Source organism: Petromyzon marinus, chromosome 29 (assembly GCF_048934315.1).
Source record: "Petromyzon marinus isolate PM22_M1 ecotype Great Lakes invasive population chromosome 29, UKy_Petmar_22M1.pri1.0, whole genome shotgun sequence".
Taxonomy (NCBI): Eukaryota; Metazoa; Chordata; class Hyperoartia; order Petromyzontiformes; family Petromyzontidae; genus Petromyzon; species Petromyzon marinus.
In genome coordinates, this window is record NC_133695.1 from 12030656 (window position 1) to 12049486 (window position 18831).

At 45.5% G+C, this 18831-nt stretch overlaps 1 protein-coding gene and 1 long non-coding RNA gene across 2 annotated transcripts; one reads left to right on the forward strand and one right to left on the reverse strand.

Annotated features, from left to right (window-relative positions):
- Positions 1–2000: 2000 nt before the first annotated feature.
- On the reverse strand, positions 2001–3330 carry LOC116947151 (protein S100-A1-like). Its single transcript, XM_032962588.2, has 3 exons — positions 3227–3330; positions 2777–2959; positions 2001–2239 (listed from the first exon to the last, which is right to left on the reverse strand). Exons 2-3 carry the CDS (start codon positions 2915–2917, stop codon positions 2054–2056), a joined length of 327 nt encoding a protein of 108 aa, XP_032818479.2. The 5' UTR covers positions 2918–2959; positions 3227–3330; the 3' UTR covers positions 2001–2053.
- A 7073-nt stretch (positions 3331–10403) lies between these two features.
- On the forward strand, positions 10404–15254 carry LOC116947149 (uncharacterized). The gene is made up of 2 exons (XR_004403644.2): positions 10404–10725; positions 12168–15254. It is a non-coding gene; the product is annotated as an uncharacterized LOC116947149 (long non-coding RNA).
- The last annotated feature ends 3577 nt before the right edge of the window (positions 15255–18831 follow it).

The window sequence follows — 18831 nt, forward strand, 5'->3', positions numbered from 1 at the left end:
CCGCCTCTAATCACTGCACCTGATATGAGTTAAGTGATGACGTCACCCTGCTGCTCTATATAAAACCGGGAGCAAGCGAGGGCTTTACCATTCTGGCGAATTGCCCGATGATGCTGGAAGTATTTACCAGCGAAACGTCGTACTCAAACTGTAAATGTGGATTCACTCTTCAACACACCGGTGGGCTAAAGTAGTGAATTATTTGTCTTTTGTCAACGTGACACTTTTTTTGCTGATTGGCCGTGTCGGGTGGTGGAGGGTTACGACACATTTATAAATAAACGCGATCTAACCCAAAAACCGGTATTATGAATGCAACAACAAAGCTGTACAATTACTGTTATCTCTGCGCCAAAATCATATGAACTATAGCTCACAGAGGTCAAACTGTAGCTGTGAACCCGCTGCACTGACACTACACTCGTAACGCATTGGCACGTTCCGTTTACGCGACAAGCCCTAGTAATTGGCGGTGTCGGGTGGTGGCGGGTTTGACACACACGCAATCTAACCAAAAGACGTCATGGATATTATACACGGTTGATTGTAATGAAATAAAGCTTACATTGTATTGCACTTTTAAACGGATGTTTAAAAGCATTAACCATCTAAAACAAGGACAATAAGGTGGGCCGTTCAGGAAGGCTTGGGGTCGATTTTTTTTTCCCACTAATCTTAGGCTCTTCCTCAAGTTCCAACATTATTTTGTTTTAAGCGGGTGATGTACTTCAGTAAGGATTTGGGAGCTCCCGACCCTAAACCCTGTCCAATCACCTGCACGCGTTTATTTGGGGTGTATTGTGCCAACGTGAGGTTGTTCATTTAAAAATAAACTTCAGGGACTCCTCTACTTACGAACATTCGACTTACGAACTTTCAGAGAAATGAACAAACCTGGTCCGTATGTCCAGTTGCCTGTTCGGACTGAGAGTCGCAAGTTCAACCGCCCCGCAATAGATGGCGGCATCTACATCTGCAGAACGTGAGGAAGCAGTGGCACCTACAGCTGTAGAACGTGAAGAACCAGTGGCATCTGCAGAACGTGAAGAACCAGTGGCATCTACATCTGCAGAACGTGAAAAACCAGTGGCATCTACACGAGTGTATATAATACTCTTGGGTTCTTTCGGTAAAGTCACGTAGTTAGAAATAAACAAATCACGACGTTTCGATCGCAACACAAGCGACCTTCATCAGGTTGCACCGATACAGCAGGACAACCGCTGACATAGGAGAAAAAGCTGCTGACAAGAGTTTATTAAGGGTTGGTGGGCCCAACCCAAGGGTAAGTGGGCGGAGCTAGAGAAGGGGGGGGGGGCGTGTGAGCGCAGGTGATCGGTGGAAGGCAGAGAGACGCTGTGCCTGTGGAATGGAGAGAGACGCTGTGCCTGTGGGAGAGGGACACGCTGTGCCTGTGGGAGAGGGACACGCTGTGCCTGTGGAAGGCAGAGACACGCTGTGCCTGTGGACGGCAGAGAGACGCTGTGCCTGTGGAAGATTACATCACTTTTAAAGCCATTTCCCGCGTTTCGCGTACATGGCAAACCCAGCATTCAGGCCACATTCGTTCGTGTTGCAGTTGTGGCAACGTGGCTTTGAGTACGGTAATGTTGGGGTATTACTTGTATACGTGGTGTTGATTGTGAATCGATCACTTAAATAATTACTGTGGATACGTTAGATCAAAAGGTTGGGTTGTCGCTGGGAAAGAACGTGCAAGAAATCAAGATCACTTGCTAATCAAAAGTTTAAACCCACGCAAATTCACGGAGTGTAAACGGCGGTATGAAAATGAATAGTACAGCTTATCCTACGTCGCGAAATCGTCAACTTTACAGATCCTTTCAGTTACAAAACCACAGAAATGCAAGCAAGAAACGCATTCCTGGCACGTTCCATAACGCTAGACTCATCCTGGTAGCTGCCCATCGTGGACATTGCATGGATAACCACTGCACTGGATTCTATACCTAGAGTATCAAGGTCACACGCACGCCACGTTGATGTGATCACACGGTTTATTTCATAGTATCCGTATCATGCAACAGGCGCGTTACACTTGGAATGCGCGCAGCGCGTGGGTCCGGCCATTCCGCTCGTGGTGCGCTCGGAAGTTGGGGTGGCAGCAGAATTTCAAGGCCGCGATCGTGATCACGAACTCGAGGAAGTCGACGTTCCCATCTTTGTCATCACCAAGGTCCCTCAGGATGCGGCTCACCACGAACCCATCCACGGGATTCTGAATGGAATCACAGCAGCAAGAGTTAAAGACTGGACCTGGACTGCGGGACAGGCAAAATCGACAGCAAGCGATATAGCACGGTGTAATTACGTGCCAAATGGAGGTCATTTAACCATGTTAATCTGTGAATAAGCCAACCACAATATGTACTGCATTCATAAGAGGTTTATTAACTGCCTACCCGTTTACTCACCCACGATTAGGACCAGTCAGACACCACCTCTTTAAGACCGAAACACCGCTGCACAATATTGGCCATCGCCTCATGAGGCCAATTGTCAAATCAGCTAAATAGCACAAGTTGCAAGTTCTCTCCAACACCGGCGTGCTAAAGTAGCAGCTAATCAGCACGGATTACGTGACAAACCCTACCAATTGGCCGTGTCGGGTTTAACAGATAATTACGTGATCCAAACCAAAAACCTTTATTACAGAAGAATGGAGACGATGGTACAACATCATAGGATACAACCGGAGACTCAATTGGGATAAACAGAGGGACTGTTCCATAGGTATAGTAAAACAACGTCTCACCTGGATCAGACTCTTGCCCTTATCCCCCTTTAGGAAGCTCCTGAACGTTTCCTTCTTCAGACAATCTTTCACAGCACTGTCGCAGGCGAGTTCATTGAAGGTGGCCAGGAGCTTCAGGGTGGCTGCATGGAGGTCGCTCATCTTGGCAAGTGATGCACGGTCGAGTCAGTACGCAAGAGGAATCTGCGAGGACACGACAGACACAACGAGACAGTCTTCAATCACGTGAAGGCAATGCACACGGCACCTCACTATGCACCAGACTATGATGAACTACAACAAGACAGAACATCAATCACATACTCCTCCAGCTTTGTTACAAACACAATTTCTGGTCTAAACCTCAACCAGCGCTGCGCACCGCTCTTAACGAACCCAGGTATCACCCGCGCGTTGCAGAGCGACCCACTACACAAGGCATCTTGCCCAACACAGCACCGCAAGCAATACCTGAAAAAGACGTCTGCAGCTTCAACAACCACTGCTACCCCCTCTCGTTGCGGCTTTTATGCAGGGCGGCCAGTGACATCACCACTCACACCTGCTCGCTCGCATTGTGCGATTGAGTGATGATTGTTTTTGATTGGTCCCGTTTATCTCGTTTCTTGGCTAATTGACAAGGGAAGTCCGTGATGCCAGAGCACAGCAGCAGCAAGAACATCAACAGACAATGAACTGGGAGGCGCGTGCCAAGCGGCCCCAACATTGTAATCAAGCGGGCGCTTGATAGAGGCAGTGGAGGAGTTTGCACGGGGACGAATTAAATTAAATCTACATCGTCACTCGCAGCCGACACCACAACCCCTGCTTTAATAATTGTACGCAAATGAGATGTCCGCGTTTTCACTTCAGGATTTGACTGATATGTCCACATGTACGTGGATCTGCCGTGGTGTCAAGGTTTGCTTACTGGATGTGTAATGCAGAGGTCTTCGGGTTCGATCTCCCCGAGCGGCAGTTGAACCAATGCCCACCCAGCATTGTAAATAGGTACACCACAGGTATTTGATCATTATGTTATGACAGCGGTAGAATGACCAACATTTTGCCACCTCCTGTATATCAGAACAGGTGATATGAACTGAGATTATTAAAACGTTTAATTGATGACAATGTGGACTGCGTCAAACTGTGTTAAACGATGAGAACACGTGCCCCTATTAGAACTACGAACGACCATAATTGAGGGCCGCGTGATCGTGATTGGTGGAGTTGGCACGCGTTTCCCATGAGGCGCTGGGATGACGTCACAGGCGGCAAGACTCGTGTTGCCCCCGCGTGGCTGACGAAAGAACAAACAGAGCCCGGATTGATATTTAGCTTGGCAAAGGGTTTTATATCACTAGTTCATAAAGCCTGCCTTCGCTGGGACAACGTTTTAAATAAATATAATAATGAACCTCAAACGAACCATATGGCGGGTCCCATAAGCCCCCGGCTCTCGCATGAACTGCGTTGCGACGTCATTTTATGTCTGTTGAAGGCGAACGATACGGCAATCTATTCCTGTCGTCGAGCTCGACATGATGCGCTAATCAACGTTTCAAAGTTGTGTTTCTTCTGCGCATTCGTCCTCGCTGCGCTTGGACGACATGACAACAGAATGATCCGCGCCAGGTGGGTCTCTGCGTCTATATGCACGATGGGATGGAGTCGCTAAAAATAAATTAATAACGATTTTGACTGCCGTTGATTCGGGACCCCGGTTTCCCGCCATAAGGTTCATATAACAGTAATCCCATAGTGTGGTAAGACACACCAGGGCTCACAATCAGCACAGAATGCAACACTCAACCCTCGTCACAAGTGGGCGGCAGTTACGAGGCTGTGGGTTCAAATCCGACCTCCGTAATATTTTTTCACTTAATAAACAATCTTATTTCGCTCGTCATTTGTTGCACTAATTATTAGCATAATAATATTTTTAGCCGGTAGCATTTTTATTAAGGGGGTCTAACACCTTTTACGGGAGCTACCAAATTTGTAGGAGGGCTTCTATTACAAATCAATCCCCTCGCTATGGGTGAGAAGGTGTCGCTTGCCTGTAACTTAATTCAGTAACGTCAAGGCCGATATCCCCCTCTTTTTAACTTTTAATTAAATTGTAATTAAATTCAGATTATAAATATTTTACAAACCTCGCCACAAGACGGCAGTAGTCACGAGATCACGGGTTCAAATCCAACCTCCCTTATAATATATTTAGTTCACTTTATAAACCTTACTTTTATTCACCTCGTCATTTGCTGCAATGATTATCAGCATGGTTACATGAAATAAAACTATTCATGCAAGATGTGTAATTGTATAAAAATGTATTTTACTGCATCAACGGCTCCATGTGACTGGGAGCAATGTTAGTTTCAGCGTTACTCGCTCTGCCAAAGCTTTATTATGCAACACAGACACGTCACAACCCAGTATCACATGCTGTGTCATGTGTAGGTCTCCACTATGAAATGTAAGTTAATAATTTCAATACAGTACTCCTACAAGGCAGCGGTAAGCGACGAGGTTGGAGCTTTTTGCGCTCCCAATCTGGGTCTCCGTGAGGTCCTCAGTTCACATTTCTGTGGTGGGGTTTATTGTCAATGAGCCCGCGACTCTTTCCTGGTCTCGTGAGTTTTCACTCGGCTAGATGCACTGTGGTACATTTTAAAGCAAAAATGCATTTCAAAAATTTGATTTAATCGTGGTGCCCTTATAAAACTCAACGTGTAACCTACTCCCGCCGGCTTGTGCCCGCCCTCACAGTCGGGCATATTTGCGGAATACACCACGTGGTGCCGCCGTTGACCCTGGCCATTGACCGAGCAACTCAACGTTCCTACCTGCTCCCTTCGCAGGAATGTGTTATGGGATAGAGTGTTGCTCCCTTGTATGCGTGGGTTTTCTCCGGGTGCTCGAAGTTTCTTCCCACACGTACACTCATTAATTGGCTGGAAACATCTTAATATATAAAAGAGCACAGAGCTCAGGTAATTGTTGGCTCCAGCTCACCATCTGGCTTCCTTGCAGCTTTTGTGGTTCCTCAGCGATTGTGGGAGGCAATTTTCATAACGATGATATGTATATATATAACTAATAGAATCATTAAACGAAACAGAATAACAATTCACGTTATAGTATTTTTTTGTTGTACTTCCACAGTGAGTTTGTTGACCTTCCCTGTACCTCCGATAACCACAGTTGGCTACGCACGGTGTGAAAATAATTCAACATACATACATACACTTTTTTTCAGATGCAATACATTTTACACGTGAATACTTTCTACGTGGTGTATGTATTCTCTCCACAGATAGCTCTAATCAAGGAAAATACTAGAATTAGTTAACTGCGTAGTGAATACAAATAATTGGTTTAGTTTAGTAAAGGAACCCCAATTTGATTGTTTTTTATAAGGTTTTGTACATGTAAACATTGGGTTGGGTGCCGTATTGTTCACATTATAGGACGCACCAGAAAGTTACCCTGATTAACATACAACGTTGACATATCATTGGAACCATTGCACCAATGTTGGCCAAATGTTGGGGAAGATGCCCCCAAAACATTGGGGTATATTTTTCTTGTTTTAAAATGGTAAGAATAAGGCACGACTATGGAGATTGAGCCGTCTTGCAGAAGATAATTATGAATGAGCTGCTTTAGAACGGGGTAGGGATGTCTTCTCGTGGATCATTCTGATCAGGCAGTGATGTCTTCCATCCTCTGGGGAACAAAGCCATGCCTTGCTACTGTATGTGTAAAAACATAAATGTATTCTGCGTATTATGAGACACATTGCCAACTTTTGCTTAAAACCACAGAGAGGTGACCGTGCGTCTCATAAACTGAAGAGTATTGGTTTTTAGTGGTGTGGACCCACACTGCACGGCATATGATGACGTGATATTGTGAAGGATTTATATTTCGAAGATGTTGGGGCACATACATTTCAAATAATATATTTTTGAAAAATAAGAATAGGTTTTATCCTTTTGGGCTACAAAAACGGAGGTGTTAAGATGGTCAAATACCAACTCGATACCTTTTTCAAGGAATCAAGTCTGCATTAACCACACGTACTTGTGGTGAACATGCAAACATAGGTGTTATTAAAGTGTTCATGAAGCGAACAAGCGGTTCTGTGAATATGTATTCGATGTTACACATTCCTGGATTGTAAACTTTTAATTCTACTATTTGATAATCAGTTCATGTGACATTTTTGCCATATTAAATTATCTGGTTGTCTGGCCACATGGTAAAGATACACTTAATGATTTTCTAAATCATCTCAATGCACAAAACCCGGCCATCCAGTTCACCATGGAAATGGAGGTGAATAACACACTCCCATTCCTAGATATTTTGCTTGGACATGGCCTAAACGGTAAAATAGCACACAGCGTTTACAGAAAGCAAACGCACACTGATGCCTATCTGAATGCAGAATCACATCATCATCCAGCTCAGAAATCCTCTCTTATCAAGACGCTCATACATCGGGCTAAAACAGTGTCAGATGGTGAGAGTCTAGTGAGAGAGATTAAACACGTTAAAGATGCACTACGACAGAATGGCTACAATAATGCTCAAATTAACAGAGCACTGAATGCCAAATCACGATCGCAAAGCAATACTGCTGAAAGCGACCAGATTGTTAAAACAATAAAAATTCCATATATCTCAGGAGTAACTGACAAATTAGCCCGCGTTTTGCAAAAGCAAAACATTACAGTAAGATTTGCTACAGTACACAAAATTCAAAAACTAGTATCTTGCACTAAAGACGCATTACCTAAACTATCAACAGAAGGTGTATATCGGATTAATTGTTCATGTGGCAGCTGCTACATTGGGCAGACGGGACGTAACATCAGTGTAAGACTAAAAGAACATCAGAGAAATATTAAATTATCTCAAACACAACTGTCGGCAGTGGCAGAACATGCTTGTCAACAAGGACACTCAATTGATTTTGACAATGTTGCAGTGGTGTGTAAAACTAATTATTACTGGCAAAGACTAATTAGAGAATCCATTGAAATTGAGAGGAACAAGAATAACTTTAATCGCTCTGACAGCTACCGGCTTAGTGCGGCCTGGAAGCGTATCATTAAATAATACACATTACATTTTGATTTAAAGAATTACTAATCTACAACTCATTACTAATCATAACCAATGACTGATTACTAATCGATTATATAATTACATTACCCCCCCCTCCGCCTCTAATCACTGCACCTGATATGAGTTAAGTGATGACGTCACCCTGCTGCTCTATATAAAACCGGGAGCAAGCGAGGGCTTTACCATTCTGGCGAATTGCCCGATGATGCTGGAAGTATTTACCAGCGAAACGTCGTACTCAAACTGTAAATGTGGATTCACTCTTCAACACACCGGTGGGCTAAAGTAGTGATTTATTTGTCTTTTGTCAACGTGACACTTTTTTTGCTGATTGGCCGTGTCGGGTGGTGGAGGGTTACGACACATTTATAAATAAACGCGATCTAACCCAAAAACCGGTATTATGAATGCAACAACAAAGCTGTACAATTACTGTTATCTCTGCGCCAAAATCATATGAACTATAGCTCACAGAGGTCAAGCTGTAGCTCAAACATATACAGCCTTGTGTACGTAACTTTTCTGTTCAGAGCGTTGGGACTCCTTCTAAGTTATGGAGTTATATCACTTTTGTATAAGGGCCACCTATCAGAAGTGAAACAAATAGACTTATATGTTGGTTTGCTGCCCGAAGATGAAGCATAGATCTGCGCAAGCGAGTGGTGGGTTCTTATCACAACAGCATGGATCTGTGAGACGAGATATCTAAGTTTAAGAAGAGGCCATCAGAGGATTGGACCAGCACAGCTGGAAAATGGTAAAATAATAACCCTTGAATTTGGTGAGTTCATGAACAAACTCCGATGACACCAGAGCTAATTAACTATTCTCGAAGGTTTCTGACTTTGTATAGAGACATCCCAAAGAAATAACAATTCGCACAGGTGTGCTGCTACTTCTGCTCAACCAGCAGGAAGACACGACTTCCATTATGGCTTGCTTGTGTCGCCAGCCCGTCCTCTTTCCCATAATGATCGTAACGAGAGAGCAGGCCAACTAAACAAAAGCATTCGGGGACGATATATGTTATTCGGAGTTGAGTTCTTGTCCCATTTAGTACCACACAGCAGGCTGAGATGACTAGACAGCTTCACAAAGAGGGAACGCAAATCGGGTTACCAACTCTCCCTCAATGTCCGTGAGTCTCCACCGAAATTGGCATCAATCTCCTGGTGACGATTTGAAGCGACCCGGGAGCTTTTAATTGGATACTTTAAGAAAAATTATGAATTTTAAAAATCTCCCGCAATATCTTCAGTCAAGAGTTGGCAAGCCTAAACGCGAGTGGGTCATGTGACGGCAACACTTTATTAAACAGTGGCCAACAAAACGTGCCAATTAGTTACTAGTTAGGAACACTGATGTGTTTGAGAACAAATCCACAATATTTATTATTCGATTCCAATTTGTCTCCGGTAATTACAACCAGCCTCATCAGGCGACAGCCATAATTAAGGACCCATTTATAGTCACGTAATCTAACAACAACAATCAACAATTTGTGTGCACGCCGTTGCTCGGAGGCTCTAGGAGGAGCCACAGACAGCAGCCACCAGCTCTGCTGTCCTCTATATACGAAGGTGTTCTCGGCCACATAATGAGCGTTCACGTGTGGGATGAAACCATAGCGCCCGGAGAAACCCCACGGCGTGTGCAAGGCGAGGCAAAACTTGATTCCGTACAGATGGAACACGTGGGTGTACATGTTTGCTGTACCACCTTCTCCTGACGAGCCAGGGTATGGTGCCTCATTGACGCCAAGGGGTTGGGAGTTTCACAGCATTTGTGCGATCCACCAACCCTCTCCTCCACGGTGCTGGATTACCGGCGTCCGTAGTCGCCACCGCCCGGCTAACATCAAGAACCTTACAGTGACGTTATGAGCGAGAGTAGGTCCACGCGTGCCAGCACCACTGGAGAAAAAATACCAAATTAAAATAAATTGCCGTGCAAATGATGATGTCGATCGCTCCCACGGACGATCGACGATGGGCAGGCAGCGTGGTGGTGGTAGTCAGCTCGTTTGCTGGGCGCCGTCGTGATGAGATGTTATCTCTCTCGCCTGGTATGCAGGAGGTTGTGGGTTTGATCCCGACTCTGACGCCTGCTGCATATTTAGAGTTTGCATGTTATCTGCCCGTGGTCACTTTTTTCTGGGTCTTTGTTCCTTTCACATTTTGAATCAACATGCGTTTCGAGAATTTGTCTGCTATACATTTCCACTTGATAAGCACTTCGTTGAGCTATCATTTGTGATAGCCAGATCGCTTGTTAAAATATCTATGTAGCTCAGTCGGCCTTACCTGGTAAAATAAAAATAGTTTAGTTTTAATACACCCGTAGTATTGACCAGGGCGACCTGACGGGTTCAAACCGCAAACCTCTGCACTGCACGCCTCAACCAACGAGCTGATAAAGCCCCCCGCCCCTCCCCTCCATCCCCCACGAGCCCCCCAACCCCTCGCAGCCCCTCCCCCCTTCAGACACAAGCCCCTCCCACCGTCGAGTGACGTCACGACCAACTGACGCCCACTCTGAAGATTCAAGTTGAGCCGCCAAGAAGCTGAAGCCGAAGACTCCGCGACTCTCAAAGATTCCGAGACTCTACCTGAGACTCAGAGACTCTATTTGAGGCTCAGAGACTCTACCTGAGGCTCTGAGACTCTACCTGAGACTCTACCTGAGACTCTCCTTGAGACTCAGAGACTCTACCTGAGTCTCTACCTGACACCTCTCTGAGGCCTTCTCACTCGACTCGCTCTCCCTGCTTGAGTGAAGAACCTCGCCGAGCTTCTGCACGACGGTGGAAGGATGGAAACATCTCCGAGGTGAGTGAGCGTGAGACGGCACTGGGGAGAGACAAAGACGGCTGTGAAATGTGTGCAGTGTCTGAGCGAGACAGCCCTGCACAGTACACCCGGGTACTCTGCTGTGGCCGTGTCTGTGTCAGATCGGGCGTTGCCTTCAGAGGGACAAACATTGATACAGACCGTGAGGGAGACACTCGGACACACAACGTAGACACACGGGCACACACAACAGAGACGCAGAAGGGAGACAGGAGTCGCTATTCTATTGCTAGTGGACACTCCTCACCAACACACGGAGACAGGCGAGAGGCTTCCAGTCATTTAATCTCCGTCACCCACAGCGCTCTGCTCTTTTGCTGCCGCTCCGTCCTCATCTGCTGCTCTCTTCTCCTCATCGATAGCTCCTGGCGACGTCCCCTCTCATCCCGATGACCCCCTCTATCATTGGAACCTCCTCGTGGCGGGAACCCCTCGGGGTCCCAAATAAGCGGGAGTCAAAATCGTAATTAATTAGTTAATGCATTTCTGGCGACTCCGTCCCAGCGCGCACAGAAACGCCGCTATCCACCTTTTAATGCCATAAAAAATAACAAATTAAAAACTTGTTCTCGGGGGGGGGGGGGGCGCTGTGAGCCCCCCCCCCCCGAACCCCCTGGCTGGAGGTTCTCACTTCGCTCGCCAAGGGAGCCAAACCATTTCACACGTTCTTTTTCCAGATCGCGGGGGGGCTGCGCCCCTAACCCCCGCGATGTGCAAGGGTCGACTTACTTCTCTTTGGTTCTATTCGGTAAAGTCACGTAGGTAAAAAAATAAAACAACAAAAATCACGACGTTTCGGCCACAACACAAGCGGCCTTCATCAGGTGAAGGGACCAGACTGTCTCGAGGACAGTGCTGGAGCGAACACAGCCAAGCTCAGACCGCGACCTTTAAGCTATGTGAGAGGAATTAAGGTGCCTTGACAAAGGAATTAGCATAAAAAATAGCATTTAATTGGCGGACTTAGCATGATGAACGGTGTAGAGGGGGTGAACATGTGCAGGTCGGCGAGGGGGGGAGGGGGAGTTTACATATTGATGGTGTGAAAATGGAATTTTAAGAGCTGCGAAAGTTTGGGGTACCACTACTTGAAAAAATATACTGTACCTGCCCTCCCCTCCTCCTGATTGGATTCAATGATGATGACGTCCTGCTCTATTTAAGACCGGAAGCAGGTGGATTGCTTCACTATTCTGGCAAATCGCCCGATGCTGGATGTAATTACAAACGAAATGTCGTACTCAAATTGTAAATGTTGTGGATTACTCTCCAACACACCGGTGGGCTGAAGTAGTAACTAATTGGCGTTTTGTTTACGTGGCAAATCCCTTACTAATTGGCAGTGTCGGGTGGTGGAGGTTTACGACACATTTATACTTACGCGATCTAACCCAAAACCTTTATTATGAATTTATTTACAGTTGGCAATACATCCATCAACAGAAAGTCGATCCCCAACATCCATACGAATTCGAGAGGTTTTCCTCTCATCGGCGTCCACGTTGAGAAGAGTCCACAGACGAGGATGAGGAGGATGAGAAGCGATCTCCCAGAGACCCCCAGCGAAGGAACCACATCCGCAGGAGATGCCGAGCCAGCAGCACTCTCCATCTCCCGTCTCGCAGGGAGCGGTGGACTCCCGTGCCAGCTTACCACTCTTGACTTGCGCAAGGCGCAACGTTGATGAATCTGTGGAAGGGAATGAACATTTAGCTGCACGATTCATTAGAACCCGCCTTTTCCACTTGGCACACGCGAGCCGAGCCAGCGTTGGGGGGGCTCCCACGGCGTGGGGGTGAGAGAGACAGAGAGAGGTCCCGTGTCTGTGTGTGCACGTGTCTCACCTGTGGCCGTACATCTGCTGCACGATTCCCGGTGGCTGCTGGTTCTCGTACATTGGGGAAACATCTCCCCCCCGGGGCTGGGAGACCTGTGAAGGAGACCGCCATGAACATCAGCTCGTCGAGAATGCCCGAGTCAAACGCGCAATTCGCTCACACATCCCAAACCGATGCTCCGGGCTTCACAGCGAACACCTTAACATGGCTTTCATTGCAAATGTGTGTGTGTGTGTGAATGCGTATGTGGGTAAGTGTACATGTGTATGTTATTGGGGAGCAGCAGCGTAACAGTTAGCGCGCTGCTTTATGGACCCAGTTACCCGAGTTTGATGCCCCTCACGGCCAACACCAGTGACCACCGAGCCTCAAATTAGTACTTGGTGTGGTGTGTTAACATCGCCACTCGGACACAAAAACTTGCCCCAGAAGTTTGTAAAGGCTGTACGTGGGATCTGAGTCTTTATTACAGTTTCATATGTGTTTGCATATGCAAGTCACTGCCTACCGATCCCTGGCCAGTCTTCCATTCGGCTGATGGCACCATGACCACTATCTGACGCTTGCCTGATGTATCCCGGTCGAGGGACAGCGCACCGTGTGGCTCCATGACTGTAGGGTCCGCGTTCACGAGTTCCTGCAGTTGGGGCAATAGGCAATCAGGACGCGGCCAACATCTGTGGGTGTGGCCCCCGGTACCACCAGTGGTCCGCGACGGTCCTCCAGCTGTGATGCAAACGCAGCTTGAACTGGAAATAATTACAATGTTCAAACCTTTTGTTTTGAACATTAAATAATACTTAAAACATTCATTTATGGTAAACTACCCCGATTAAACTACACTAACCTCAAGATCTAAATGCCCTCAATAAAAATAAAAACCTTTCAGCTGCATTTAAATAAAAAATAAATGTATGTTCTGGTCATATTCATCATCCTGTATGACCGACATTAAGAAAGAAGTGGAATGCGTTTTGTCACAAGAGTGAGAGGTTGGCGGGACAAAAAAGATTGAGAAACACTACAGAGAGATATATAGTTACCAGCTGGAGAGGCGGAGGGGTGCAAGGGTCGCTGTGGAGGGAGCCATCATCACTGGAATCGATGACCGACGAGTCTGCCAACCACTTGGAGGACTCGGACTGTGACGGGTAGCCACTGCTGCCGCCACTGCTACTCCTGCAGTCGCTGCTGCTGATATTGCTGATGCTGCTGTTGCCGGTCCCGGTGCCAACGAGGTGGATGGTCATGCTGCTGTTGCTCATGGTCATGCTGGTGGCCATGGATTTATTCACAAACGCAACAGGAGCATCCCAGTCCATTGTTGCCTGGGCGGTTGTTCCTGCGACAGAAGGACCCCACCCCCTCGTCACTCGCGTGCTCTCGCGGTGCCCGAGAAGATGGCATCACAGAAGTACTTTTTGAAACCGCTTCAATTAGAGCCTCGTTGTTCGCACTAGGGGCACTGCTTCAACACTCCTTACCTTTAAGGGTGCCACGGTGGCCAAATGCTAACTCTCCTGCCTGGTATATAGGTGGTTGTGGGTTTAATATCGACCCTGACCCCTGTGGTATATATGCAGTTTGCATGTCTCTCCCAGTGGTCACATAGATTTTTCTCCGAGTCCTCCAGTTTTTCGTTCCACATTTACAATCAACATCACGCGTTTAGCAACACCTGAAACCGGGCGAGTCTCTGACCGCGCGCCGTACCCCCCCACCCCTGTCCCTCACAACCACGCCAAGTTCAATCCCCTCACCTGGTCTGCTGACCTTGTGGGACGAGTTCCTATTGCGCCTCAATCTGTTGCCAAAGGGCCATTTGGACACCTTCTTGTGATCTCCTGCCCCCGCGCTCTACTCCTTCTTTTCCTCCTCCTCCTTCAGCTCCTTGGCGGCGTTGACCGCGGCGGTGTCCCGCCACAGCTCCTGGATGATCTGGTGCACCCTCACCTGAGTCTTATAGAGTTTATACTGGGCCTTCAGGAGGGCCTTGTCGGCCGCCGATTGACGCGGCCCCTTGCGACAAAAGCCGCCCCAGCAGGACGGGCTGGCCTCCTCCTCCTCCGGCAGGCCGTCGCTAGGCGAGAGGTCGCAACGCGTCGTGGTGGGAATGTCGCCAATATCCGGTTGTCTGCAAACGTAGACGGAATGCAGTTGGGGTCACATGCTCGCAGGCTGTCGCGCCGACAGTCACGAGCAACTTTGCAATCACACTCGAATCAAGTGAAATCATAATATTTATACTGGAGGAATCCGATGAGCTATGAAGCTCTTTTTAACAGATGTTCAATTGGAGGCGGGTAAGAACATTACAACAACAATACAAAAGCACGATAGGAGTGCATAGTGTAGAAAAAGGTAAACAAATCACTTAAAAATGGGAATTTGGTCATATATGAAGGTCAGTGTTAAGTAAAAAATATGAGAACAATAATAGTATAACAAAACACATAAAAAAATCACCTTTTAGTCATTTATACAAATATGCATTACAGTACTTGGTCATACAGTACAGTGTACTGTATTTAGGTCATTGTTAAGTTAAGTTATCTCTATATTTCCAGCCTTTGGGTGTCGTCTGCTGGCTTTCGCGTTCTTTTCGCAAACTTTAACTTTTTACAATAAAAATTGTGTATATTTATGGTATTAAAAGATAAAATGCATTAATATTATACAGTACTGTACATATATTTAATGCATTTATGAGTTCCTAAACTTTTTGTGTGTCATCTGCTGGCTTTCGCGTGTCGTCTGCGGCTTTCGCAAAACTCCCAAAAAAGTTCCCATCTTATTTCTTATGCCGACCCTCGCGATATATCGAAACCGCGATCGGGAAAGTGGCGATGCAGAAGAGTCGACTGCAGTTTCATCCTACCAAGTAAAGCCCACTGAGCTATTCGTTTCTTTTTCAGAAGCAACCCGGCCACAAATTAACCTTATGGCGGGATACTCTTTGGTTCTATTGGGTAAAGTCACGTAGGTGAAAATAAAATAACAAAAAATCACGACGTTTCGGCCACAACACAAGCGGCCTTCATCAGGTGAAGGGACGAGCCTGTCTGGAGGACAGTGCTGGAGTGGAAGAAGCCACGCTTAGATCACGACATTTAAGCTGTGTGAGAAGAAGAAAAAGACCACGCGCTTTGACAAAGGAATTAGCATATTATTTAGCATTGAAATGGCTAATTGAAATAGCTAAGTTAAAGTATACACATCCGCAGAGGTGCCCCTTGACAAAGGAATTAGCATCGAATTAGCATTGAAATAGCTGAGTGATTAGCTAGTAACTGGTTACAGAAATAGCTATGTTAAAGTTAGAGTATATACATTCACCGAGGCACCTAGTACTCATCAAACAGGAGAATTTAGCAAAACACAACCACGCTCAGACATCGGACCTGTGTGTGAGCCTACAAGGTGTTCTGACAAGGAGATTAGCATAAAAATTAGCATTTGATTGGCGGATTTTAGGAAAGAGGTGGTGTACGTGCCGGTGGACTTGCAGTTTGGCGCGGGGGCGGGGGGGGGAAAGGGGGGAGGGGGATTTTACCTATTGATGGTGTGAAAATGGGAAATTTATAAGAGCTGCGAAAGTTTGGGGTACCACTACTCGAAAAATAAACTGTACCATTGAAATTAGTTTAATGTTTAGTTCGATTTAGAACATCTTTCCAATGGTTGCTTAATTTGAAACCATCCTCTCGGTTGAAATTGTGTCTGTGTTTGTAGATCTGAATTGCTTCATGAACAAATCTCTGATAAAAGCCCGTGGGTTTGCAAAGAACCTTGGTATCGGAAAAAAATATATCGTGATCACCCACAGCGTTGTAACAATGATCAGCCACGGCAGAAGAATTCGTTCTGCCGTGTTTCAAATCTGATTTGTGCTCGCGAATTCGGTCAGAGACATGTCGCCTTGTCTCACCGATGTAGCAATCACCACAGGTACAACTCTCAAACAGAACATCTCTGTTTGAGAGGAGACCTGATGGCTCATTGGGGCATTCTGTCTACAGGAAACCCACCCACACAGATTCCTACTTGAAACCTGATTCCCACCACCACCCAGCCCAAAATAATTCTCTCATCAAAACTTTATACCATAGGGCTCATTGCATTTCGGACCAACACCACCTGACCAGTGAATTAAAACATGTACACCTGGCCCTCAAAAGGAATGGTTACTCTGACCGTACCATCCGCCAAGCTGTCTCTCCCTCCATACAGAAACAACCACTTGATACTCCGGTCAAAACCATCACACTTCCATATATAGCAGGCATTACTAAAAAGATTTCCAAAATTCTAAACAAACACAAGATCCAGGTCCGGTTCAATACAGTACACAAAATTCGTGATCTGATCCCATCCGTGAAGGATCTCATTCCTGATTTACAGTACCCCGGGGTTTACAAATTGAGTTGTACCTGCAGTGATTGCTACATCGGTGAGAGAAAGCGACATGTCTCTGACCGAATTCGCGAGCACAAATCAGATTTGAAACACGGCAAAACGAATTCTTCTGCCGTGGCTGATCACTGTTACAACGCTGTGGGGGATCACGATATAATTTTTTCCGATACCAAGGTTCTTTGCAAACCCACGGGCTTTTATCAGAGATTTGTTCATGAAGCATTTCAGATCTACAAACACAGACACAATTTCAACCGAGAGGATGGTTTCAAATTAAGCAACCATTGGAAAGATGTTCTAAATCGAACTAAACATTAAACTAATTTCAATGGTACAGTATATTTTTCGAGTAGTGGTACCCCAAACTTTCGCAGCTCTTATAAATTTCCCATTTTCACACCATCAATAGGTAAAATCCCCCTCCCCCTTTCCCCCCCACCCCTCCGCGCCAAACTGCAAGTCCACCGGCACGTACACCACCTCTTTCCTAAAATCCGCCAATCAAATGCTAATTTTTATGCTAATCTCTTTGTCAGAACACCTTGTAGGCTCGCACACAGGTCCGATGTCTGAGCGTGGTTGTGTTTCGCTAAATTCTCCTGTTTGATGAGTACTAGGTGCCTCGGTGAATGTATATACTCTAACTTTAACATAGCTATTTCTGTGACCAGTTACTAGCTAATCACTCAGCTATTTCAATTCTAATTCGATGCTAATTCCTTTGTCAAGGGGCACCTCTGCGGATGTGTATACTTTAACTTAGCTATTTCAATGAGCCATTTCAATTCTAAATTATATGCTAATTCCTTTGTCAAGGCGCTTTGTGTTTTTCTTCTCACACAGCTCAAAGGTCGTGATCTAAGCGTGGCTTCTTCCACTCCAGCGCTAATTCCTTTGTCAAGGGGTACCTCTGCGGATGTGTATACTTTAACTTAGCTATTTCAATGAGCCATTTCAATGCTAAATTATATGCTAATTCCTTTGTCAAAGCGCGTGGTCTTTTTCTTCTTCTCACACAGCTTAAATGTCGTGATCTAAGCGTGGCTTCTTCCACTCCAGCACTGTCCTCCAGACAGGCTCGTTCCTTCACCTGATGAAGGCCGCTTGTGTTGTGGCCGAAACGTCGTGATTTTTTGTTATTTTATTTTCACCTACGTGACTTTACCCAATAGAACCAAAGAGTGGATCCTAGCAGTCACGAAAGCTTTAAATCTAGAACTTATGGCGGGACCCCGTGGTCCCATAATCCCCCCGGCTCTCGCAGAAACATTATATTACAATGTAAACATATTACAATGTAAACATATAATGTAAACATTATGTTACAATGTAAACATATATTATATATAATCTAAACATTATATTACAATGTAAACATATTACAATGTAAACATATATAATGTAAACATATTACAATGTAAACATATTATATATTATATAATGTAAACATATTATAATGTAAACATTATATATATTATATATAATGTAAACATTATATTACAATGTAAACATATATATTATATATAATGTAAACATTATATTACAATGTAAACAAAAACTTATCTCTTCTTCACCATTGGGTGTGAAAGATGGTGGCAAGTGTTGTCTTGTTAAACTATGCCTTTACAACTGAAAACTACTTAGCTGAAGTACCTCTATTTAAATGCACTATCGAAAACATAATTTACACCCTTCTGTCAATCATCGTGTTTCTCAGTGTGGATTTGTGAACACACTTTGTAAAGAGTACATAAAATAGTACAGTATGCATTTTCAACGCGCTGTGCATATTGTAACAAGCGTTTATATAAATGTTACTCTACACAGTAGT

Excerpts from the sequence above, each read along its gene's own strand:
- LOC116947151 (XM_032962588.2), bottom strand. The coding sequence starts at position 2,917 with ATGAGCGACCTCCATGCAGCCACCCTGAAGCTCCTGGCCACCTTCAAT. Across the intron at positions 2,240-2,776 it reads AGGGCAAGAGTCTGATCCAG|AATCCCGTGGATGGGTTCGT; the intron begins GTGAGACGTTGT and ends GATTCCATTCAG.